The following is a 26,734-nucleotide window of genomic DNA, read 5'->3' as shown; positions in this document are numbered from 1 at the left end:
TTGTCAGTGTTCCCTTCCCCACTGCCTCACTACACGATTTGGCGTCCTGAATATCGGCTACCTTAGTTGCTGGACTACAAATCTGGTTCCCATTCCCCTGCCAAATTAGTTTAAACCCTCCCGAAGAGTACTAGCAAACCTCCCTCCCAGGATATTGGTGCCCCTCTGGTTCAGATGCAACCCGTCCTGCTTGTACAGGTCCCACCTTCCCTTGAATGCGCTCCAATTATCCAAATACCTGAAGCCCTCCCTCCTACACCATTCTTGCAGCCACGTGTTCAGCTGTACTCTCTCCCTATTCCTAGCCTCGCTATCACGTGGCACCGGCAACAAACCAGAGGTGACAACTCTGTCTGTCCTGGCTTTTAACTTCCAGCCTAACTCCCTAAACTCGTTTATTACCTCCACATTTAAGAAGCATTCAGATGAGCCATACAAGACTATGGGCCAAGTGCTAGAAAATGGGATTAGTATAGATAGGTGCTTGATGGCTGGCACAGGCCCAATGGGCTGAAGGGTGGCATGGTTGTGCAGTGGTTAACACTGTTGCTTCACAGCACCAGGGTCCCAGGTTCGGTTCCCGATTTGGGGGATTGTCTGTGCGGAGTCTGCACGTTCTCCCCGTGTCCACGTGGGTTTCCTCCGGGTGCTGCGGTTTCCTCCCACAAGCTGGAATTTGGCGACTCGGGGATTTTCACAGTAACTTCGTTGTAGTGTTAATGTAAGCCTACTTGTGAAGATAGTAAAGATTATTATTATTTCTGTGCTGTATGATTCTAAAATGTGACAAATAATAAGCAGCTGAAATATTGACAGAGATCAATACTGTTCCCATGATTGACCCTGAGGGAAACTGCACGATTCACCAGCCGCTTATGTTCCAGCCGGACGTTGAATTTGTCAGTCCCGAAAGCGAATGGAAACAGTCAATGCGGCGCCATGTTGGGTAGGGCGGGCCGGCGCGAGCGCCATGTTGGGAAGGGCGGACAGGCGCGAGCGCCATGTTGCGAAGGGCGGGCCGGCGCGAGCGCCATGTTGCGAAGGGCGGGCCGGCGCGAGCGCCATGTTGGAAGGGCGGGCCGGCGCGAGCGCCATGTTGCGAAGGGCGGGCCGGCGCGAGCGCCATGTTGGGAAGGACGGGTCGGCGCTGCACCATGTTGTGTGCCGGGGCCCAGTTGCTGCGGCTTCCAGCCTCTTTCCTGTGCTCCCGCGGTCGGCTCCTCCTGCGGGAATACCGCAGCGCTTATAGTCTGGAAGTGCTTTATCCAAACAGCAGGCCGGATTACAGTGGGAGCGGAGGCCGCCATCAGGAAGAGGTGCGAGTGAGTCTGGAAGTCCCTGAGCTCCCGGTGTCGAGTTTAAAATCCTCATTTTTGTTTCTGAGACCTTTCTGGCTTCATCCTCCCCGTCACCCCCGTCTCCTCCCCGTCACCCCCATCTCCTCCCCGTCACCCCCATCTCCTCCCCGTCACCCCCATCTCCTCCCCGTCACCCCCATCTCCTCCCCGTCACCCCCATCTCCTCCCCGTCACCCCCATCTCCTCCCCGTCACCCCCATCTCCTCCCCGTCACCCCCATCTCCTCCCCGTCACCCCCATCTCCTCCCCGTCACCCCCCATCTCCTCCCCGTCACCCCCATCTCCTCCCCGTCACCCCCATCTCCTCCCCGTCACCCCCATCTCCTCCCCGTCACCCCCATCTCCTCCCCGTCACCCCCCATCTCCTCCCCGTCACCCCCCATCTCCTCCCCGTCACCCCCATCTCCTCCCCGTCACCCCCATCTCCTCCCCGTCACCCCCATCTCCTCCCCGTCACCCCCATCTCCTCCCCGTCACCCCCCATCTCCTCCCCGTCACCCCATCTCCTCCCCGTCACCCCCATCTCCTCCCCGTCACCCCCCATCTCCTCCCCGTCACCCCCCATCTCCTCCCCGCCACCCCCATCTCCTCCCCGCCACCCCCATCTCCTCCCCGTCACCCCCATCTCCTCCCCGTCACCCCCATCTCCTCCCCGTCACCCCCATCTCCTCCCCGTCACCCCCATCTCCTCCCCGTCACCCCCATCTCCTCCCCGTCACCCCATCTCCTCCCCATCTCCTCCCCGTCACCCCCATCTCCTCCCCGTCACCCCCATCTCCTCCCCGTTACCCCATCTCCTCCCCGTCACCCCATTTCCTCCCCGTCACCCCCGTCTCCTCCCCGCCACCCCCGTCTCCTCCCCGTCACCCCATCTCCTCCCCGTCACCCCATCTCCTCCCCGTCACCCCCATCTCCTCCCCGTCACCCCCATCTCCTCCCCGTCACCCCATCTCCTCCCCGCCACCCCCGTCTCCTCGCCGTCACCCCCGTCTCCTCCCCGTCACCCCCATCTCCTCCCCGTCACCCCCATCTCCTCCCCGTTACCCCATCTCCTCCCCGTCACCCCCGTCTCCTCGCCGCCACCCCCGTCTCCTCGCCGCCACCCCCGTCTCCTCGCCGCCACCCCCGTCTCCTCGCCGCCACCCCCGTCTCCTCGCCGCCACCCCCGTCTCCTCCAGCCTCACTATCCTCATACATATGGTCTCTTTTGCCATTTATTCCTCCACCATTTGGTGAAACCGAAAACTCTGGGATTCCCTCCCTATAACTCTGCCTCTCTCACTTCCCTCCCTTAAATCACTTCTTTAAATCTGCCCTTTAACCAGGCTTCTAGTCAAAGATCCGGTATCTCCTTTGGTGTGTTTTGTTTTAGAAGTTGTGTAAACCAACTTGTGATGTTCTATCACATTACAGAGCAGCTGGGTGCAGGTCAATGCAGCAATCTACAAACAGACTTGGAATCATGGAATCCCTACAGAGCAGGAGGAGGTCATTCAGCCCATCGAGTCTGTGCCAACCTTCCGAAAGAGCACCCTCCCCAGACCCAATCACCATCCTTTCCCTGTAATCCCACCTAACCTTTTGGACGCTACAGGGTAATAGGATAAAAGCAAATTACTGCGGATGCTGGAATCTGAAACCAAAAAGAAAATGCTGGAAAATCTCAGCAGGTCTGGCAGCATCCGTAGGGAGAGAAAAGAGCTAACGTTGAGTCCAGATGGGCTTTGACAAAGGGTCATCTGGACTCGAAATTTTAGCTCTTTTCTCTCCCTACGGATGCTGCCAGACCTGCTGAGATTTTCCAGCATTTTCTTTTTGGTTTAAGGAGCAATATAGCATGGCTGATTCATCCAACCTGCAAACCTTTGGATTGACTCCACACAGACAGTCACCCATGGTGTCACCCTGTCTGTCCAGTTTAAATTTATTAAAACAAGACTGAAAACTGTGCCGTTTGTTGTACTGCTGATCCGGTGATTCACATTTCTCTGACACCATAGAACCCCTACAGTGCAGAAGGAGTCTATTCGGCCCATTGAATCTAAACCGACCCTCTGAAAGAGCACCCCACCTAGGCCCACTCCCCCGTCCTATCGCTGTAACCCCATCTAACCCGTGGTCATCACAGGACAATTTTTTAGAATGGCCAGTCCACCTAACCTGTACATCCTTGGACTGTGGGAGGAAACTGGAGCACACGGAGAAAACCCACACAACGCGGGGAGAATGTGCAAACTCCACATCATCACTCAAGGCTGGAATTGAACCCAGGTCCCTGGTGCTGAGAGGCAGCAGTGCTGTTCCCCCGTGCCATGATGTGCTACTTGTGTGACATGACTTTGTGTAATGCAATTTGTTTTCTGTTCACAGGGCAGAGTGTTACAAAGTTCCTGCAACACGGATATACCTGCAGGTACGTGAACGTGTCACACGTGTGTGAATTTGTGAGTTGTATTTCTGATTAGTTTGAACCGTCAACCCTCAAGCAATGATATGTGAGGGGAATCTTAAAAGATAATAAAGCAATATGGAAAAATTAATCCAGAACATTCCATTAAATGATACGAGTAGGAGAAAAGACATCAGTTAAAACTAGTAAAAGATGCATTCAGGGCTGTAATGCAGAGAGATCAACTGGAGTGAGGAAGCGACACTCCCAGAATCAGTTAGATGTTGCAATGAGGACAGCCCGGAGGTCTGTCTAGCTGAACTGAATGACCACTTCATTCAGAGTTAGCCTCTTGTTGTGATGACTCACACAAGCAGGGCCTTGCAACCCAGCGACACAGTCCTCCGACACCTCTGTTTCATTTTAACTTCAGCTTGCTTTGAATTTTTTCCCCCAACCGTGGCGGCACAATGATTAGCACTGCTGCATCACAGCGCCAGGAAACCAGGTTTCATTCAGACCTTGGGTGACTGTCTTTGTGGAAGTTGCACGTTCTCCCTGTGTCTGCGTGGGTTTCCTCCGAATGCTCCAGTTTCCCCTCTCAGTCCAAAGATGTGTAAATTAGATGGATTGGCCATGGTAAATTGCCCTGAACTGTCCAAAGATGTTTAGGTTAGGTGGGATTACGAGGATAGGGCAGGGGAGTGGGCAGAGGTAGGGTGTTAATTTGGAGGGTCGGTGCAGACTCAATGGGCTGAATAACTGCACTGTAGGAATTCTATGAATTCACTGAGAGTTCCATGGGTACTTTCTGTTCTCTGGTACCCCTTCACCAATCTAGCTCAGTGGGGGGACACTCTTGCCTCTGAATCAGAAGGTTGTGGATTCAGGCCTCAGAGACTTGAGCACAAAAATCAAGGCTAATACACCAGTGCCGCTGAGAGTGTGCTGCATTGCTGGAAGTGCTACTCTTCAGATGAAATGTTAGCCAAGGCCCCATCTGGCTTCTTGGGTGAGTGTACAAAAGATTCCATGGCACGATTTGACAAAGAGCAGGGTAATTCTCCTTGGTATTCTGGCCAATGTTTATCAAACAAAACTAATCAAATATATTATCTGGCCCATTTCATATTGCTCATCATTGGATTTTGCTGTGCTGCAATTGGTTACTACTGCATTTCAACACTTTGTGAAGTGGGATGTCCTGAGATTGTGAAAGCAGCTATCTAAATGCAAGTCTGTTATTCTTGCTTCATAAAAGTTGCTGTTTTTCCCATGTGACCTTGGTAGTCAGTATTGTAGGTTTGGTTGGGGGTTCGGGGGTGGGGGTGGATGAGACTGCAGCCAGACTGCATCTGCCAATCCCTGGGGGTTACCATTGATCAGACACTAAACTGGACTAGCCATATTAATACTGCAGGTCAAAGGCTAGGAATCCTATGGCGAATAACTCACCTCCTGACCCCCCCCACCCCCCACCAAAGCCTGTCCATCATCTGCAAGGCACAAGTCAGGAGTGTAATGGAATACTCCCCACTTTCCCAGATGAATGCAGAAGGAAGGTGCTGTCACTGCCGCTGTGTGTTGGTGGTAGAAGGAGTGAATGTGGACGTGGTGTTGGTCAAGTGGGCTGCTTTGTCCTGGATGGTTTTGAGCTAATTGAGTGTTATTGGAGCTGTGTGAAGAATATTCCATCACACTCCTGACTTGTGCCTTGTAGGTGCCGGACAGGCTTTGCTGAGTCAGAAGGTGAATTCCCAGTATCTGACCTGCTCTTGTAACCACAGTATCTATATGGCTAGTCCAGTTCGGTTTCTGGTCAATGCATCCACCAGGATGTTGACAGTGGGGGAGTCAGCGATGGTAATGCCATTGAATATCAAGGGGTGATGCTTGGATTCTCTCTTGTTGACGATGGTCATTGCTTGGCTTGAAGCTGCTGACATGGGCACGGATGACTTTACCCTCTGTCAGTCTCCAGTTTATATTTAAGGTGCTAAGTGGGGATGTTAATACGAGCATGCATGTTCTGAAGCATGGACCCTCACTCTGGTATTTTGTTCTGTTCTCAGACCGTCTCACGGTGACATACTGTCGGAGCAGTGGACCCGGGGGTCAGAATGTTAACAAGGGTGAGGAAACTAGTATCAGAATATTTTCAAATGTTCCTGCTGTCATTGGGTACAACCCAATCCTACCTCACCCCAATGGCCTTCGAGGGGATCCATCTCCTATTTAACAAAGTGGCAACATGTTGCGACCAACCCTGTTCTGACTTGACAACCTGACTGGTTTCTCTCTGGGAGTTGGGGGTTTCACTGGATTGTGATCAGGAGCTGGAACCTTGGCTGATTTTCACCTCTTTTTGTGACCCAGTTGACCAGAGATGGCAGATGAAACTTTCTGCATTGTTTCAGCAATGGGACTGAACCAGTGAGGTGTCCTCTCTCACCCATACATAGAAGATAGGAGCAGGACGTGGCCTTGTGGCCCTCCGAGCCTGCTCTGCCATTCATCACAATCATGGCTGATCGTCCAACTCAATAGCCTAATCCTTCTTTCTCCCCATAACCTTTGATCCCATTCACCCCAAGTGCTATATCCAGCCGCCTCTTGAATATATTCATGTTTTAGCATCAGCTACTTCCTGTGGTAATGAATTCCACAGGCTCACCACTCTGTGAAGAAACGTTTCCTTATCTCTGTCCGAAATGGTTTACCCTGAATCCTCAGACTGACCTCTGGTTCTGGACACACCCAACATCGGGAACATCTTCCCTGCATCGACCCTGTCCAGTCCTGTTAGAATTTTATAAGTCTCTATGAGATCTCCGGCTCTGCTCCTGGAGACTTACCAGTCATTTCTCTCCCTTGTTGTTTCAGCTGCCAGTTTCTCCTTCTCCCAGTTACACCTTACTCCCAGTTTTCACCCAACTCCAAGAGTACTCTCACTCAGCCAAGGCAGCACTCGCTGTGCAGACATAACCCCACACATAACCTTCGAGCACTCGCCTGTTGAATAGCCTCTGGGAAGGGCATGGGAGGTGCTGGCCCCTGAGTGGGCTGCTGGGTTTAATGGGCATATTGGTGGGTTATCTGGGGTAGGGTGTGTCTAGGTGAATGTTTAATACTCCCCTGGTTTTGGGTTATGCTTTGTTGTTACAGTGAACACAAAAGCGGAGGTCCGGTTCCATGTTGCGACTGCAGACTGGCTTCCTGAGGATGTGCGGAGTGCAATTACTGCCAAGGTAAGCTATTCTGCTGAGGATCGGAAGATGGTTAGAGTGGTCACAAAATAACTTCCTTATTTATTAGCCACTCTCCAATCCAACATTTCCCTCATCCCTCTCCTGAAGTTATTGACTTGGGGGGTGCATTTCTCCCTGCAAACCCCACCCCACTCCAGTCTGAAAAGCACCACTCTCCACTTTCTATCCTTGGCCAATGTTGTATTTATGCTGCCATTGTCTCTTTAATCCAAGTTCAGCAGGTAATTAGGAAGGCAAATGGAATGTTGGCCTTTGGGAGGTCCTGCTAAAACTGTACAAGGCACTATTTCATAGATTATCATAGAATTTACAGTGCAGAAGGAGGCCATTCGGCCCATCGAGTCCGCACCGGCTCCTGGAAAGAGCACCCCACCTAAGGTCAACACCTCCACCCCATCCCCACAACCCAGTAACCCCACCCAACACCAAGGGCAACCTTGGACACTAAGGGCAATTTATCATGGCCAATCCACCTAACCTGCACATCTTTGGACTGTGGGAGGAAACCGGAGCACCCAGAGGAAACCCACGCACACAAGGAGAGGATGTGCAGACTCCGCACAGACAGTGACCCAAGCCGGAATCGAACATGGGACCCTGGAGCAGTGAAGCAATTGTGCTATCCACAAGGCTACCATGCTGCCCTATTGAAGATAGAGATAAATAACCTTTATTGTCGCAAGCAAATAGGCTTACATTAACACTGCAATGAAGTTACTGTGAAAAGCCCCTAGTCGACGCATTCCAGCGCCTGTTCAGTTACACGGATAGAGAATTCAGAATTTTAAGCTGATATGGGAATTGAACCCGGGCTGCTGGCCTCGTTCTGCATCACAAACCAGCTGTCTAGCCCACTGACTAGTTAGACCACATCTGGAATGCTGCGAACAGTTTTGGTCCCCCATCTTAAGAAAATATATAGAATCATAGAGTTTACAATGCAGAAGGAGGGCATTTGGCCCATCGAGTCTGCACCGGCCCTTGGAAAGAGCACCTTACTTAAGCACACGCCTCCACCCTATCCCAGTAACCCCAACTAACACATTTTTTTGGACACTAAGGGGCAAATTAGTATGGCCAATCCATCTAACCTGCACATCTTTGGATTGTGGGAGGAAACCGGAGCACCCGGAGAAAACCCACGCAGACATGAGGTGAAAGTACAAACTCCACACAGTCACCCGAGGCCAGAATTGAACCGGGAGCTGTGAGGCAGCAATGCTAACCACTGTGCCACCGTGTCATAGACATAGAATTTACATTGCAGAGGGAGACCATTCAGCCCATCGAGTCTGCACCAGCCCTTGGAAAGAGAACCCCACTTAAGCCTACACCCCCGCCCCATACCCGTAACCCAGCATCCCATCTTTGGATACTAAGGGCAATTTAGCATGGCCAATCCACCTAACCTGCACATGTTTGGACTGTGGGAGGAAACCGGATCAACCGGAGGAAACCCACGTAGACACGAGGAGAACTTGCAGACTCCGCACAGACAGTGACCCAAGCCAGGAATCAAACCTGGAACCCTGGAGCTGGGAAGCGACGGTGCTAACCACTGTGCTGCCGCGCTGCCCTGGCATTGAAGGCAGTCCAGAGAAGATTCACGAGGTTGATCCCAGGTTGGAGGGATTTTCTTATGAGGAAAGGTTGAGTAGATTGGGCCTGTATTGGTGGCAGTGGTTAGCACTGCAGCCTCATAGTGCCTTGAACCCAGGTTCGATTCTGAACCAGGGTAACTGCAGAGTTTGCACTTTCGCCCGGGTCCGCGTGGGTTTCCTCCGTGTGTTCCGGTTTCCTCCCCCAGTGCAAAGATTTTTTTTTTTTTTTTTTTTTTTTTTTTATAAATGTTTTATTGAAAATTTTTTCCCAAACAACAATTTTTCCCCTCTTACAAAGCAAACGCAACAATAACAATACAGAAATTTTAAACAATACACAAGTAACAAAACCCCTTTATCTTTGACCTAAACTAAACCCCCCCTCCCCCCCCCCCCCCCTCCCCCTGGGTTGCTGCTGCTGGTCATCTGTCTTCCCTCTAACGTTCCCCTAGGTAGTCGAGAAATGGCTGCCACCGCCTGGTGAACCCTTGAGCCGATCCTCTCAGGGCAAACTTTATCTGCTCCAGTTTAATGAACCCCGCCATATCATTTACCCAGGCCTCCAGTCCGGGGGGTTTCGCCTCCTTCCACATGAGTAGGATCCTGCGCCGGGCTACTAGGGACGCAAAGGCCACAACGTCGGCCTCTTTCGCCTCCTGCACTCCCGACTCTTCCGCAACTCCAAATAGAGCTAACCCCCAGCCTGGTTTGACCCGGGCCTTCACCACCCGCGAAATCACTCCCGTCACTCCCTTCCAATACCCTTCCAGTGCCGGGCATGCCCAAAACATATGTGCGTGGTTTGCCGGGCTCCCGCCACACCCCCAGTGCAAAGATGTGCGGGTAGGTGAATTGGCTGCTAAATCTGCCCTAGGAGCCAATTATGGGGATAGTGTGGGATTTGTGCGGAGGTAGGGTGCTCTTTCAGAGGGCAGGTGCAGACCTGATGGGCCGCAAGGCCTCCTTCTGCACTGTGGGTTTCTATGATTTCTATATGTTCATTGGAGTTTAGAATGAAAGGTGACCTTATTGAGACTTATAGGAATCTCAGGGGGCTAGAGAGGGTATATGCTGTGAGGTTGTTTCCCTGTGAGGGAGAGTCCAGGACCAGGAGGCATAATCTCAGAATAAGGTGTTTCCCATTTAAGACCGAGAAGAAGAAGAATTTCTGTGAATCTGTGGAATTCCTTACCACAGAGGGCTGTAGATGCTGGGTTGTTAAGTATGTTCAAGGCTGAGATAGACAGACTTTTAATCAGTAAGGGAATCAAGGGTTATGGGGATGGGGCAGGAAAGTGGAGTTGAGGATTATCACATCAGATCATATCCATTGGCTTTTGAAGCTTCACAAATAGAGCGACTACATTATTTTGATCAATCCTCTCCCACCACTTCATCAAAGAACCAGATTAAGTTATTCAAGCATGATTTGCCTCTAATGCTGGCTCTCATTTATTAGCCCATCATTTTCCAATTAGTACTATCCTGGATTATTGTCTCTCTCCGACCACCAGTGTTGAACTAGCTGAGCTGTGGTTTGCAGATTTATTCCCCACACATTTTTTTGAACAACTGTGACATTTGCAATCCTCCAGTCTTCTATCACCACCTCCATATCTGAGAATTGGAAGATTGTGGTCAGGGCCTGCACAACCTCCACTGCATGTTCCCGTCTGGACTTGAATAACTTATTTTTTGAGGACCGCTAAACTTTTAAGTGCCTCTTTATCTATTTTAGTTCGATCCAATATCACTACTCCCTCTTCCTCCAAGAAGCCTCTTCTCCAGTGAAGCGACTGCAAATGTCTCACTTTTTGAGTTTTTATTGGGTTTTCACATGTTTTCTTACATTTCACAATTCATAAGTTAGATATTCCAAAACAATGCCAAAAAAAGGAAAGTAAAAAAGACAAACCAAAATCAGCACACATATTTACAGGCAATAGTCTTCCCTCTCGCTGTGCCGTGGACCCCCTTTAGTCGGCGTACATCTGTTACAATCCCAGTATGGCCAGAGCACGTACTTTCAGGTATCTATTTACAATTTAGCTTCGGCTTCAGCTTGCCCTCAGACCAGTCCCCTGTAACTTTGTCCCTCGTTTTCTTGGCGTGCCCTCGCCCCTTGTTTTCTCTTCTCCCCCCCCCCCCCCCCCCCCCCACTTCCCTCTCACTCCCCCCCCCCTTTCCCTCTCACTCCCCCCCCCCCCCCCCCCTCTCACTCCCCCCCCCCCCCCCCCCCCTCTTCCGAACCCCGGATGTCTGCACAGGTCTCACCCCCACAACCCAAAAAGATGTGCTGGGTAGGTGGATTGACCACTCTAAATTGTCTCTTAATTGGAAAAAAGAATTGGGTACTCTAAATTTAAAAAAAGGTCCCCTGACGTTCCACATGACTATTCTGATGGGGGTGGGGGGTTTCTGTCTAAAGGCCTGTTCCTGTGCTGTATTGTTCTTGGCGTCCATTGTGTCGCTACCAAAATGGCATCTGTCTCCAGTGAGGCGATCTGGTCACTCTGGTTGGTTGTGGTCTCCAGTTCTCTGATCGTCGCCTCCTGTGCCTCCAGCTGCTGCTCCTTCGTTTTCAGCGCTGCTTGAGGGGGGCTTAACGTCACCGCTACCGTTACTTTCACCATCACCATCATTTCAAGTTTAATGGCGTATTTGAGCATTTGGAGCTTGTGTGTTAGAAGATTCCTCCATTCATTTATCGGGTGGAGGTCTGACAGGGCAGCACGGTAGCCTTCTGGATAGCACAATTGCTTCACAGCTCCAGGGTCCCAGGTTCAATTCCAGCTTGGGTCACTGTCTGTGCGGAGTCTGCACATCCTCCCCGCGTCTGCGTGGGGTTTCCTCTGGGTGCTCCGGTTTCCTCCCACAGTCCAAAGACGTGCAGGTTAGGTGGATTGGCCATGATAAATTGCCCTTAGTGTCCAAAATTGCCCTTAGTGTTGGGTGGGGTTACTGGGTTATGGGGATAGGGTGGCGGTGTTGACCTTGGGTAGGGTGCTCTTTCCAAGAGCCGGTGCAGACTTGATGGGCCGAATGGCCTCCTTCTGCACTGTAAATTCTATGATTCTATATGTTCTGGTGGCCCATCCTGTTTGGGTGTGGCCGGATCCTCGTCGCCCCACGTGTAGGCTTTCACCTCAATCTTCCTCTCCTGACTTTTACTGACTCTGCCGTCTTTTCAGCTCGTCATATTGTTGCCTGGCATACCTCGTTCGTTGTGGTGGTGTTAGAGTGTGGGGTGGAGGGGTTTGCTGGGTTTAGCGATCTGTTTTTAGACTAAAAGTGGCTAATTTCAAACTTCCAGAAGGAGAGCTACCTTTTGTGCGTCCGTTCAGCACACCCCTGTCACTGGAAGTCAAATATCTTATTTATTACTTCAGCCATACCCCTGCCTTCACAACCTTCCTTTAAATATTCTCATTATTTATGAAATGCTTTGGGTTTCTTTTTATTTTATCTGATCTGTTCTCATACTCCCTCTCCCCCTCTTATTTTCTTTTTCAGTTCTTGTGCACTTTTTCTTTTAAAAAAAAATTATTTATTGAAGTTTTTTGACACAATTTTTCACCCTTACAAACCCCCTCGTAACAAAATAGAAAGAAAACGCACATAGCAAGATATAAACATGGTAAAACGATATGTTACAGAGCTTTGTACACTGGATTCCTCCCATACATGCCAATTTTCCAGATCTTTCATGTGTTCTCTTGCTCAAATAACCCCTAGGCAGTCCCCCCTCCCCCCCCCCTCCCTCCCCCTCCCTCCCCCTCCCTCCCCCTCCCCCCTCCCCCCCCTCCCTCTCCCTCCCCCTCCCCCTCCCCTCCCTCCCCCCCTCTCCCCCTCCCCCTCCCCCCCCCCCTCCCTCCCCTCCCCCCCTCCCCCCCCCCTCCCCCCCCCCCCTCCCCCTCCCCCCCCCCCCCCCTCCCCCCCTCCCAAGACATCCCCCCCCCCCCCCCCCCCCCGGGTTGCTGCTGCTGCTGACCGACCTTCATCTGACGCTCCGCGAGATAGTCTAGGAACGGTTGCCGCCGCCTGTAGAACCCCTGCGCAGACCCTCTCAAGGCAAACTTTATCCTCTCCAGCTTAATGAACCCAGCCATGTCGTTTATCCAGGCCTCTACGCTGGGGGAGGGCTTCGTCTCCTTCCACATTAGCAAGATCCTTCGCCGGGCTACTAGGGACACAAAGGCCAGAATGCCGGCCTCTTTCGCCTCCTGCACTTCCGGCTCGTCCACTACTCCAAATATTGCTAGCCCCCAGCTTGGCTTGACCCGGACTTTCACCACCTGAGATATTGTTCCCGCCACTCCTCTCCAGAACCCCTCCAGTGCCGGGCATGACCAAAACATATGGACATGGTTTGCTGGGCTTCCTGAGCACCTCCCACATCTGTCCTCCACCCCAAAGAACCTACTCAGCCTCGCCCCCGTCATATGCGCTCTATGAACCACCTTAAATTGTATCAGGCTAAGCCTAGCACACAAAGAAGAGGAATTAACCCTACTTAGGGCATCAGCCCATAGCCCCTCCTCAATCTCCTCCCCCAGCTCCTCCTCCCATTTACCCTTCAGCTCCTCTACCAACGCCTCCCCCTCTTCTTTCATCTCCTGATATATTGCCGACACCTTGCCCTCTCCCACCCATACACCCGAGATCACCCTGTCTTGAATTTCCTATGCCGGGAGCAATGGGAATTCCCTCACCTGCCGCCTCACAAACGCCCTCACCTGCATGTACCTGAAAGCATTTCCCGGGGGTATCCCAAACTTCTCCTCTAGTGCCCCTAGGCTCGCAAACGTCCCATCAATGAACAGGTCCCCCATTCTTCTAATCCCCGCCCGATGCCAGCTCTGAAACCCCCCATCCATCCTCCCCGGGACAATCCGGTGGTTACCCCTGATCAGGGACCACACCGAGGCTCCCATTGCACCCCTGTGCCGTCTCCACTGGCCCCAGATCTTTAGCGTTGCCGCCACCACCGGACCCGTGGTGTACCTTGACGGTGAGAGCGGCAGCGGTGCCGTCACCAGCGCCCCCAGGCTCGTTCCTTTGCAGGACGCCATCTCCAACCTCTTTCATGCGGCCCCCTCTCCCTCCATCACCCACTTACGGATCATCGCCACATTTGCTGCCCATTAGTAGCTCCCTAGATTCGGCAGCGCCAACCCTCCTCGGTCCCTACTCCGCTCCAAAAACCCTCTCCTTACCCTCGGGGTCTTATTCGCCCACACAAACCCCATAATGCTCCTGCCTACTCTCTTAAAAAAGGCCTTGGTGATCACGATGGGAAGGCACTGAAACACAAAGAGAAACCTCGGAAGGACCACCGTTTTGCCCGACTGCACTCTACCCGCTAGCGAGAGCGGTAACATGTCCCATCTTTTGAAGTCCTCCTCCATCTGCTCCACCAGTCTCGTCAGACTCCTGGCTATCTGGATCCCCAGGTACCGAAAGCCCTCCTCAGCGGTAGATCGCCTATCCCCCTTTCTTGGTCCCCTGCCTGTACTACAAAAAGCTCACTCTTCCCTACATTAAGCTTGTAGCCTGAAAAATCCCCAAACTCCCTTAGAGTCTGCATGACCTCCACCATCCCCTCCACTGGATCCGCCACATACAGCAACAGGTCGTCCGCATAAAGTGACACTCGACTTGTGCACTTTTTCTAATCAGCTTGGTCTCTAATGCATTATAAATGGAACATTTGCATTAAGGCTTTTTGTTTCCTTTTAATCTCTAGGAATCTCGACCTTTGGAGGCCTCCCTGGGAGGGGAAGAATATTTAAAGTTTGTTATAGAACATAGAACAATACAGCGCAGTACAGGCCCTTCGGCCCACGATGTTGCACCAAAACAAAATCCATCTAACCTACACTATGCCATTAACATCCATATGTTTATCCAATAAACTTTTAAATGCCCTCAATGTTGGCGAGTTCACTACTGTAGCAGGTAGGGCATTCCACGGCCTCACTACTCTTTGCGTAAAGAACCTACCTCTGACCTCTGTCCTATATCTATTACCCCTCAGTTTAAAGTTATGTCCCCCTCGTGCCAGCCATTTCCATCCGCGGGAGAAGGCTCTCACTGTCCACCCTATCCAACCCCCTGATCATTTTGTATGCCTCTATTAAGTCTCCTCTTAACCTTCTCCTCTCCAACGAAAACAACCTCAAGTCCATCAGCCTTTCCTCATAAGATTTTCCCTCCATACCAGGCAACATCCTGGTAAATCTCCTCTGCACCCGCTCCAAAGCCTCCACGTCCTTCCTATAATGCGGTGACCAGAACTGTACGCAATACTCCAAATGCGGCCGTACCAGAGTTCTGTACAGCTGCAACATGACCTCCCGACTCCGGAACTCAGTCCCTCTACCAATAAAGGCCAACACTCCACAGGCCTTCTTCACAACCCTATAAACCTGGGTGGCAACTTTCAGGGATCTATGTACATGGACACCTAGATCCCTCTGCTCATCCACACTTTCAAGAACTTTACCATTAGCCAAATATTCTGCATTCCTGTTATTCCTTCCAAAGTGAATCACCTCACACTTCTCTACATTAAACTCCATTTGCCACCTCTCAGCCCAGCTCTGCAGCTTATCTATATCCCTCTGTAACCTGCTACATCCTTCCACACTATCGACAACACCACCGACTTTAGTATCGTCTGCAAATTTACTCACCCACCCTTCTGCGCCTTCCTCTAGGTCATTGATAAAAATGACAAACAGCAATGGCCCCAGAACAGATCCTTGTGGTACTCCACTTGTGACTGTACTCCATTCTGAACATTTCCCATCAACCACCACCCTCTGTCTTCTTTCAGCTAGCCAATTTCTGATCCACATCTCTAAATCACCCTCAATCCCCAGCCTCCATATTTTTTGCAATAGCCTACCGTGGGGAACCTTATCAAACGCTTTGCTGAAATCCATATACACCACATCAACTGCTCTACCCTCGTCTACCTGTTCAGTCACCTTCTCAAAGAACTCAATAAGGTTTGTGAGGCATGACCTACCCTTCACAAAGCCATGCTGACTATCCCTGATCATATTATTCCTATCTAGATGATTATAAATCTTGTCTCTTATAATCCCCTCCAAGACTTTACCCACTACAGACGTGAGGCTCACCGGTCTATAGTTGCCGGGGTTGTCTCTGCTCCCCTTTTTGAACAAAGGGACCACATTTGCTGTCCTCCAGTCCTCTGGCACTATTCCTGTAGCCAATGATGACATAAAAATCAAAGCCAAGGGTCCAGCAATCTCTTCCCTGGCCTCCCAGAGAATCCTAGGATAAATCCCATCAGGTCCCGGGGACTTATCTATTTTCAGCCTGTCCAGAATTGCCAACACCTCTTCCCTACGTACCTCAATGCCATCTATTCTATTAGCCTGGGGCTCAGCATTCTCCTCCACAACATTATCTTTTTCCTGAGTGAATACTGACGAAAAATATTCATTTAGTATCTCGCCTATCTCTTCAGACTCCACACACAATTTCCCATCCCTGTCCTTGACTGGTCCTACTCTTTCCCTAGTCATTCGCTTATTCCTGACATACCTATAGAAAGCTTTTGGGTTTTCCTTGATCCTTCCTGCCAAATACTTCTCATGTCCCCTCCTTGCTCGTCTTAGCTCTCTCTTTAGATCCTTCCTCGCTACCTTGTAACTATCCATCGCCCCAACCGAAACTTCACACTTCATCTTCACATAGGCCTCCTTCTTCCTCTTAACAAGAGATTCCACTTCCTTGGTAAACCACGGTTCCCTCGCTCGACGCCTTCCTCCCTGTCTGACCGGTACATACTTATCAAGAACACGCAGTAGCTGATCCTTGAACAAGCCCCACTTTTCCAGTGTGCCCAACACTTGCAGCCTACTTCTACACCTTATCCCCCCCAAGTCACGTCTAATGGCATCATAATTGCCCTTCCCCCAGCGAAAACTCTTGCCCTGCGGTGTATACTTATCCCTTTCCATCATTAACGTAAACGTCACCGAATTGTGGTCACTGTCCCCAAAGTGCTCTCCTACCTCCAAATCCAACACCTGGCCTGGTTCATTACCCAAAACCAAATCCAACGTGGCCTCGCCTCTTGTTGGCCTGTCAACATATTGTTTCAGGAAACCCTCCTGCACACACTGTACAAAAAACGACCCATCTATTGTACTCGAACTATATCTTTTCCAGTCAATATTTGGAAAGTTAAAGTCTCCCATAATAACTACCCTGTTACTTTCGCTCATATCCAGAATCATCTTCGCCATCCTTTCCTCTACATCCCTAGAACTATTAGGAGGCCTATAAAAAACTCCCAACAGGGTGACCTCTCCTTTCCTGTTTCTAACTTCAGCCCATACTACCTCGGAAGAAGAGTCCCCATCTAGCATCCTCTCCGCCACCGTAATACTGCTCTTGACTAGCAGCGCCACACCTCCCCCTCTTTTGCCTCCTTCTCTGAGCTTACTAAAACACCGAAACCCCGGAACCTGCAACATCCATTCCTGTCCCTGCTCTATCCATGTCTCCGAAATGGCCACAACATTGAAGTCCCAGGTACCAACCCATGCTGCCAGTTCCCCTACCTTGTTTCGTATACTCCTGGCATTGAAGTAGACACACTTCAAACCACCTACCTGAACACTGGCCCCCTCCTGCGACGTCAAATCTGTGCTCCTGACCTCTATAGTCTCATTCTCCCTTACCCTAAAACTACAATCCAGGTTCCCATGCCCCTGCTGCATTAGTTTAAACCCCCCCAAAGAGCACTAACAAATCTCCCCCCCAGGATATTTGTGCCCCTCAGGTTCAGATGTAGACCATCCTGTCTGTAGAGGTCCCACCTTCCCCAGAAAGAGCCCCAGTTATCCAGAAATCTGAATCCCTCCCGCCTGCAGCATCCCTGTAGCCACGTGTTTAAATGCTCTCTCTCCCTATTCCTCATCTCACTATCACGTGGCACGGGCAACAACCCAGAGATAACAACTCTGTTTGTTCTAGTTCTGAGCTTCCATCCTAGCTCCCTGAAAGCCTGCCTGACATCCTTGTCCCCTTTCCTACCTATGTCGTTAGTGCCAATGTGGACCACGACTTGGGGCTGCTCCCCCTCCCCCTAAGGACCCGGAAAACACGATCCGAGACATCACGTACCCTTGCACCTGGGAGGCAACATACCAAACGTGAGTCTCTCACGCTCCCACAAAATCTCCTATCTGTGCCCCTGACTATAGAGTCCCCAATTACTAATGCTCTGCTCCTCTCCCCCCTTCCCTTCTGAGCAACAGGGACAGACTCCGTGCCAGAGGCCCGTACCCCATGGCTTACCCCGGTAAGTCGTCCCACCCACAAGTATCCAAAGCGGTATACTTGTTTCTCAGGGGAACGACCGCAGGGGATCCCTGCACTGACTGCTTTTTCCCAGTCCCTCTTACAGTTACCCACCTATCTCCAATCTTTGGTGTAACTAATTCCCTGAAGCTGCTATCTATGACCCCTTCTGCCTCCCGAATGATCTGAAGTTCTTCCAACTCCAGCTCCAGTTCCCTAACTCGGTCTTGGAGGAGCTGGAGATGGCAGCACTTCCTGCAGGTAAAATCAGCAGGGACACTAACTGCATCCCTCACCTCAAACATCCTGCAGGAGGAACATTGCACTCCCTTCCCTGCCATTCCTCCAACTTTCTACCAAGATCTGGCTAACAACAAAATTAAATTTTTATAAAAAATAATAATAATATAATAAAATATGGTACTTACCTCAGACCAATGGGTTTTATTATTAGGTTAGAGGAGGAGGGCGGGTGGGAGACACTACACGTGTAGTGTCTCGGGTTTCCTCTCCCACCAGAATTTATTGGTGAGGGTCTTCCCAGACGTCCGCGGGTCGACTTCCTGTTCCCGCCTAAAAAACTAATTTAAAAAAAAAAGAAAAATTCTCAGCTCCTGCTGAAATTGACTAACCAGCCAGCTCCACTCCCGCCGAAATCGACTGGCCTGCCTCTGCAAAGACAAGTGCTTTTAAAGGACAGACTTACCTCCCAGCAGCCACTTCCGCAATGCTCTGATCTGAAATGCTCTGTCTTAGAGCAGTGGAAACAGATTCACCTCACTCTCACTTCTGAGGCAGCAGAGCTAGGTTTAAGTCCCACATTCAGAATAGGGTGGCATGGTTAGCACTGCTGCCTCACCGCGCTCGGCACCTGGGCTTGATTCTGATCTTGGGTGACTGTGTGGAGTCTGCACACACTCCCCATGTTTAACAAAAAACAATACAGCAGAGGAACAGTCCCTTCGGCCTGCCAAGCCTGTACCGGTCATGATACCACCCTTGGCCAAAACCCTCAGCACTTCCTAGTTCTGTATCCCTTTATACCCATCCTATCCATGAATTTGTCGAGATGCCTTTTGGACGTCGTTAATGTATCTGCTTCCACAGCCTCCCCTGGCAACGCGTTCCAAGCACTCACTGTCTAAGAAAACCTGCCTCTCACATCTCTAAACGTTGCCCCCCAGACCTTAAACCTATGCCCCCTGGTGACTGGCCCCTCCCCCCGGGAAAGAGTGCCTGTCCATCCACTCTATCCATGCCCCTCATAATCGTGTAGACCTCAGGTCACCCCTCAACCTCCGTTGTTCTAATGAAAACAAAGAACAAAGAAAAGTACAGCACAGGAACAGGCCCTTCGGCCCTCCAAGCCCGTGCCGACCATGCTGCCCGACTAAACTACAATCTTCTACACTTCCTGGGTCCGTATCCCTCTATTCCCATCATATTCATGTATTTGTCAAGATGCCCCTTAAATGTCACTATCGTCCCTGCTTCCACCACCACCTCCGACAGCGAGTTCCAGGCACCCACTATCCTCTGTGTAAAAAAACGTGCCTCGTACATCTGCTCTAAACCTTGCCCCTCTCACCTTAAACCTATGCCCCCTAGTAATTGACCCCTCTGCCCTGGGGAAAAGCCTCTGACTATCCACTCTGTCTATGCCCCTCATAATTTTGTAGACCTCTAACAGATCGCCCCTCAACCTCCGTCGATCCAGTGAGAACAAACCGAGTTTATTCAACCGCCCTCATAGCTAATGCCCTCCATACCAGGCAACATCCTGGCAAATCTCTTCTGCACCCTCTCTAAAGCCTCCACATCCTTCTGGTAGTGTGGCGACCAGAATTGAACACTCTACTCCAAGTGTGACCTAACTAAGGTTCTATACAGCTGCAACATGACTTGCCAATTCTTATACTCAATGCCCCGGCCAATGAAGACAAGCATGCCGTATGCCTCCTTGACTACCTTCTCCACCTGTGTTGCCCCTTTCAGTGACCTGTGGACCTGTACACCTAGATCTCTCTGTCCAAGTCTATTCAGCCTTTCCGCATAGCTATACCCTCCAGACCATGCAACATCCTGGTAAACCTCTGCACCCTTTCCAAAGCCTCCACATCCTTCTGGTAGTGTGGCAACCAGAATTGTGTGCAATATTCCAAGTGCAGCCTTACCAAGGTTCCATATAACTGTAGCAGCATGACTTTTGCCCGTTTTTATACTTGATTCCCTGTCCAATGAAGGCAAGCATTCTGTATGCTTTCTTGGCTACCATGTCCAATTGTGTTGCCACTTTCAAAGATCTGTGTACCTGCACGCCAGATCTCTCTGACTTTCTATATTCCCAAGAGTTTTGCCATTTACGGTATATTTCCCCTCGATGTTAGACCTAATAAATGCATTAGCTCGTATTACCTCACATTTGTCTGGATTAAACTCCATTTGCCATTTCTCTGTCCAAGGGGAAGTAGATTTAGGACTAAGCTTAGGAGGAACTTCTTCACCCAAAGGGTTGTGAATCTATGGAATTCCTTGCCCAGTGAAGCAGTTGAGGCTCCTTCATTAAATGTTTTTAAGATAAAGATAGATAGTTTTTTGAAGAACAAAGGGACGGAAAGTGGAGCTGAGTCCACAAAAGATCAGCCATGATCTCATTGAATGGTGTGGCAGGCTCGAGGGGCCAGATGGCCTACTCCTGCTCCTAGTTCTTATGTCTCCAATCTATCTATGTTCTACTGAAGCCTCTTGACAATCCTCAACACCATGCCACCCCATCAACCTTGGTGTCATCCGCGAACTTACTAATCAGAACAGCTACATTTTCCTCCAAATCATTTATGCATACTACAAACAACAGAGGCCCCAGAACAGATCCCTGTGGAACACCACTAGTCACAACCTTCCATTCAGAAAAACACCCTTCTACTGCTACCCTTTGCCTTCAGTGACCGAGCCAGTTCTGTATCCATCTTGCCACCTCGCCTCTGATCCCATGTGACTTCACCTTTTGTACCAGTCTGCCATGAGGCACTTTGTTAAAGGCTTTACTGAAGACCATGTAAACAACATCCACCGCACTCCAATCATCAATCATCTTTGTCACCTCCTCAAAATACGCGATCAAGTTAGTGAGGCACGACCTCCCCTTCACAAAACCACGCTGTCTATCGCAAATGAGTCCATTTGTTTCTAAATGGGTATAAATCCTGTCCCTGAGAATTCTCTCCAATAATTTACTTACTATCGACGTGAGGCTCACCGGCCTACAGTTTCCTGGATTATCCCTGCTACCTTTTTAAAAAATAAATTTACAGTACCCAATTATTTGTTTTTCCCAATTAAGGGGCAATTTAGTGTGGCCAATCCACTTATCCTGCACATCTTTGGGATGTCGGGGTGAAACCCACGCAGACATGGGGAGAATGTGAAAACTCCACACGAACAGTGACCCAGAGCCGGGATTCAACCTCAGTGCCGCAGTCCCAGTGCTAACCACTGCTCCACCGTGCTGCTCTTTCCTACCTTTCTTAAACAGCGGTACCACATTGGCTTTTCTCCAGTCCTCTGGGTTCTCACCTGTAGCCAATGAGGATACAAAGATGTCCGTCAAGCCCCAGCAATTTCCTCCCTTGCTTCCCTCAGTATTCTGGGATAAATCCCATTCGGCCCAGGAGACTTGTCTACCTTAATATCTTTTAAAAGACCCAATACCACCTCCTTTTCAATGTCAACATGACAGACTGTCCACACACTCTACCCAAGAATCATCTTCCACAAAGTCCTTTTCTTTGGTGAACACTGATGCAATGTACTCATTTAGTACCACGCCCATTTCTTCTGGCTCAACACATAGATTCCCCCTACTGTCCTTAAGTGATCAATCCTTTCACTGGCCACCCACTTGCTTTTTACATATGAATAAAAAGATTTGGGATTCACCTTATTCCTACTTGCCAAGGACTTTTCAAAGAACAAAGAAAAGTACAGCACAGGAATTCAAAGACTCCTCCTAGCCCTCCTAATTTCCCACTCAAGTATCTTTGTGTGGGGTTCCTCCGGATGGTCCAGTTTCCTCCCACAGTCCAAAGATTAGGTTCGGTGGATTGGCCATGCTAAATTGTCCCTTAGTGTCCAAAGGTTAGATGGGGTTCCGGGGATAAGGTGGGGGAGTGGGCCAGAATGGGTGCTCTTTCAGGGGATAGGTGTGGCCTCAATGGGCAGAATGGCCTCCTTCTGCACTGCAGGTATTCCAAGATTCTATATTGACTTTCAGTAGGAAATTGGATAAATACTTAATGAAGAAAGATATAGGGCAATGGAGGAAGAGTGAGATATATTGGATAGCTCTTGCAGAGGCATGATAGGCCTCATTCTATGACTGAATCCCATTAGGGGAGAACTCTGCTCCCTAAAGTGGTATCCCAGAGGGTTTGCTTTCAGTACCTCACCATTTATTTTCCCCCCTCTTCCATCAGCACCAGAACAGAATCAATCGGGTTGGGCAGCTGATCGTCACTTCGGAGGCCAGCAGGTACCAGATGAGAAACCTCGCTAATTGTCTGCAGAAGATTCAGGACATTGTTGCAGGAGTGAGTCAGAAACCCAAGCAGCCATCCAAAGAGGAAGCTGAGAATCGGAGAATGAGGTGATGTTTTTAAAAAAATGAGGAACAAATCATTGCTTGGGGCCCTTTTGAGGTGGTGATGTTTCCTAGCGTCACGGTACCGGACCAGACCCCAATTTGTGTTAGAAAACTGGATGAGATCCCAATAATTCTTCCATTTGTAAAACTGAGGAAAGGACACTTTGCCCCAGGAATGATTCGACTGACAAATTGGGATCTTTTATGTTAAAACAAACAAACTTTTCTCCGAGAGTAGTAAGGGTGTGGAATGCCCTGCCTGCAACAGTAGTGGACTCGCCAACACTAAGGGCATTCAAATGGTCATTGGATAGACATATGGACGATAAGGGAATAGTGTAGATGGGCTTTAGAGTGGTTTCACAGGTCGGCGCAACATTGAGGGCCGAAGGGCCTGTTCTGCGCTGTAATGTTCTATGTTCTAACACTGCTGCCTCACAGCACCGAGGACCCGGATTCAATCCCGGCCCCAGGTCACTGTCCGTGTGGAGTTTGCACATTCTCCCCGTGTCTACGTGGGTCTCACTCCCACAACCCAAAGATGTGCAGGGTAGGTGGATTGGCCACGCTAAATTGCCCCTTAATTGGGGAAAAATGGATTCAAAGAATCTTTATTATTAAAGATTATTACAGGAGTAACCACATTAATATCACAGAAAATAGCTATTCAATTAACAGTTAAACCATTCTTAAAACAAAAGGAAACACTTGAACTACCAACTTATACTTGTAAACAAAGTTAGCAAACGCATGGATACTTGCTGTACTTTTGTGTAGAGCTTTTTTGGAAAGACTGCTTGGAGAGAGAGAGAGAGACTCTTGCAGAAACAGCCTGCAGATTCTTCTGTCTTTGCCAGACTCCTGATCAACCTGACCGCATTTGGCAAAACTGCTGCTCAACTCAGAAACCCCCGCAGACTGCCAAACGTATATCAAACTGCAAAACTACAGACAGCCCTGGCTCCTCCCATTCATTACCTCATCTTTATCCCACTCAGATCAGATTACCTAAGTCTAAACTGTGTTGACCGCGACGCAGAATTCGTGGACTTTCACGACAACAAAACTGGTGCCGAACCTGGATCAATTCCACAACTGTAGAGGAGCTAGCACCATCGCCACGTGGAACACAATCGATTCCAACGAAAAACGTGGGATTCGCCGGGTCCGTGATTGACGCTCAGGAGGCTGATGAGCTCCAGCTGCATTTACACACTTTACTCCCCACACACACTCATCCCAGCCATCAAGATGGCACTGGTTGTGCTGGAGTGTGCCCATACAGCTGATGGATCAGCTGGGGCCAGAGTGCACCTAGCGGGAGTGGCCCGGGAAGGACACATGTATGACCGTGGCCCTAAGCTCACAGTAGGCTGTTAGCGCCGTGTAAAGCTGCATGGCTGCCTTGCTGGCTGCAACAATGGTGTTCTGTGCCCATCCACCCCGACCCCACATCCCCCCCATCTGGCCATTCCCCCACTACTCCCCCCGGCCCTGGCAGAAGCACCCTGGCCAGCGGCCACAACTGTCAGCAAACTATGGCGATGTTGGACACTTTCCGTACCCCCTCTCTTTCCCTCAGCAGCCACGACGCCGGTTTCATGATTTTTAAAAGTACAAGTGAACCGTGCCGTTGGGAACTCGGCCCATCAGAGGCGGAGAATCGCGGAGGCCCTGCAGGATACCCCACTAATGATATGCAAACAGTGTTTACTGCACGTGTGTTCTGGACCTCATTGACGCCACTATCGAGGTGACGGAGAATTGCGATTTGGCGTCAAAACGGCGCCCGTCGTGATTTTTGAGTAGGAGCCTATTCACCCAATTGCAATGTGCGATTTTAGTGTCAGCCAACGGAGAATCCTGCCCAATGTCTCAAATTATCTACTCTTCAGGGACTCCAGCAATCATAACTAAGTTCTGTTCAGCATCTCTCTGTAAACATGGTTAAAATTAATAATGACATCACCTTTTACGACTTCTTAATTGCAGTTTTAACAGGCACAGAGTCTGGATACCTTAACCTAGGTTCTTTAATAATACTGCAACTTATATATATATATAATACAATCTACATTAAAAAATTCCTACATTCATCACACCAATGTGGCGGCACGGTAGCATAGTGGTTAGCACAATTGCTTCACAACTCCAGGGTCCCAGGTTCGATTCCCGGCTTCCTGTCTGTGCGGAGTCTGCAAGTTCTCCCCGTGTCTGCGTGGGTTTCCTCCGGGTGCTCCGGTTTCCACCCACAGTCCAAAGATGTGCAGGTTAGGTGGATTGGCCATAATAAATTGCCCTTATTGTCCAAAAAGGGCAGATAGAGTTACGGGGATAGGCTGGAGAAGTGGGCTTAGGTAGGGTGCCCTTTCCAAGGGTTGGTGCAGACTCGATGGGCCGAATGGCCTCCTGCACTGTAAATTCTATGATTCTAGTGTCACCTCAGTTGGTATCGCTCTCACTTTTGAGGCAGAAGAGCTGGGTTCAAGTCCAACATTAGGACTCATAGAATTTGCAGTGCAGAAGGAGGCCATTCGGCCCATCGAGTCTGCACCAGCCCTTGAAAAGAGCACCCTACCCAAACCCACGCCTCCATCCTATCCCTGTAACCCCACTTAGCCTTTTTGGACACTAAGTGCAGCATGGCCAATACACACAACCCGCACATCTTTGGACTGTGGGAGGAAACTGGAGCACCCGGAGGAAACGCACGCAAACACGGGGAGAACGTGCAGACTCTGCACTGACAGTTACCCAAGCTGGGAATCGAACCTGGAACCCTGGAGCTGTGAAGCAACTGTGCCAACCACTGTGCTACCGTGTTGCCCCCCCTAGGAAATGCAGCAACTAATTTACATACACCAAAGCCCCGACCTCAGTAATATAATCCCCCCTAGGACTAGGGCACAAAATCGAAGCTGGCATTCCAGTACTGAGGGAGTGCTTTGTGAGGGTGAGACATTAAAATAAGGCCTTTCTCTCAGGTGAATGTAAAAGATCCCATGGCTCTATTTTGAAGAAGGGTAGTAGAGTTCTCCGTAGTGTTCTGTCTTCAATCTACATCACTAGACAGGTTATCTACCCATTTAGATTAGATTTAGATTTATTGTCACTTGTACCAATGTACAGTGAAAAGTATTGTTCTGTGTACAGTTCAGGACTTACGATAAATACACATTGTAAATACATCGACATCGAGTGAAGCATGCAGAGTGCAGTGCTACAGAGTAGAGAAGATCAGTTCAGTCCAAAAGAGGATTATTTAGGTGTCTGGTAACAGCGGGGAAGAAGCTGTTTTTGAGTCGGTTATTGAGTATCCTCAGACTTTTGTACCTTCTGCCCGATGGAAGAGAGAATAACCTGGGTGGGAGGGGTCTTTGATTATGATTATATTACTGAGGGTGGGGCTTTGGTGTATGTAAATTAGTTGCTGCATTTCCTACATTACAAAAAACATTTTATAAGTATTATGTTGGTTGGAAAGCGCTTTGAGGTTATGAAAGGTGCTATATGAATGCAAGTTCTTCCCCCCCCAAAAAAGCCATTTTGAAGACACTAATTCAAAGGAAGATCTTATTTTATTGGGGTTTCCCCCCTCACCACCCTGTCCCCATTGGTAGCTGAGTGCCAGGTGCTTTGGCACAATTGGCGCTGCAACCTTGAGCTGTGTTGGACTTTGGGCACGGTGCTGATGGAGGTGGGGGGAGGAAGGTGAAGATCAGCTTTCCACTGTCTATTCCTGGTCGGAATGGCAGGAGAAAGACAAGGCTGAGTGGTCTTCTGTCCAAATTGAACTCATGAATATTAGTTCCGAGGAACCATCCCCATCAAGTGTTGAGTGAGTGAAGGGTGCAGGACAAAGAAAGTGAGGGAGGGGTGGAGGGAAAATACTGAGTTTTTACTGACTAGTTGTAACGATTCCAGGGTTGAGTGTATGCAACGGGAACGACTACGGCAGAAGAGGATCCAATCGGCCATCAAACGAGACCGACAGGTGGGATTCGACTGAAAAGATGGACATGGAACAGCAACTGTGAACCCCGGGGTGAGGGGGGGGGGGGGATCAGCTCCCTCCGCATCTGTCATCTTCTACAAAGCAAATTAATAAAATTATTGTAAAACTCCAGAAA

The 26,734-nt window shown here is 49.9% G+C and overlaps 1 protein-coding gene across 2 annotated transcripts; it reads left to right on the top strand.

Moving 5' to 3' along the window:
* The first annotated feature begins 1,117 nt into the window (after positions 1-1,117).
* Positions 1,118-26,734, top strand: mrpl58 (mitochondrial ribosomal protein L58). 2 transcript variants are annotated; one of them, XM_072482974.1, is made up of 6 exons: positions 1,118-1,322; positions 3,729-3,771; positions 5,820-5,879; positions 6,913-6,995; positions 22,438-22,607; positions 26,529-26,734. In XM_072482974.1, the coding sequence occupies exons 1-6, from the start codon at positions 1,125-1,127 to the stop codon at positions 26,611-26,613; spliced, it is 639 nt and encodes a 212-aa protein (XP_072339075.1). In that variant the 5' UTR covers positions 1,118-1,124; the 3' UTR covers positions 26,614-26,734. The 2 variants fall into 2 exon arrangements, with proteins under 2 accessions (XP_072339075.1, XP_072339076.1); XM_072482975.1 differs by having other exon boundaries at positions 1,119-1,316.

Source organism: Scyliorhinus torazame, chromosome 18 (genome assembly GCF_047496885.1).
Source record: "Scyliorhinus torazame isolate Kashiwa2021f chromosome 18, sScyTor2.1, whole genome shotgun sequence".
NCBI classification, from domain to species: Eukaryota; Metazoa; Chordata; class Chondrichthyes; order Carcharhiniformes; family Scyliorhinidae; genus Scyliorhinus; species Scyliorhinus torazame.
This window is presented reverse-complemented; position numbering and strand designations above follow the sequence as displayed.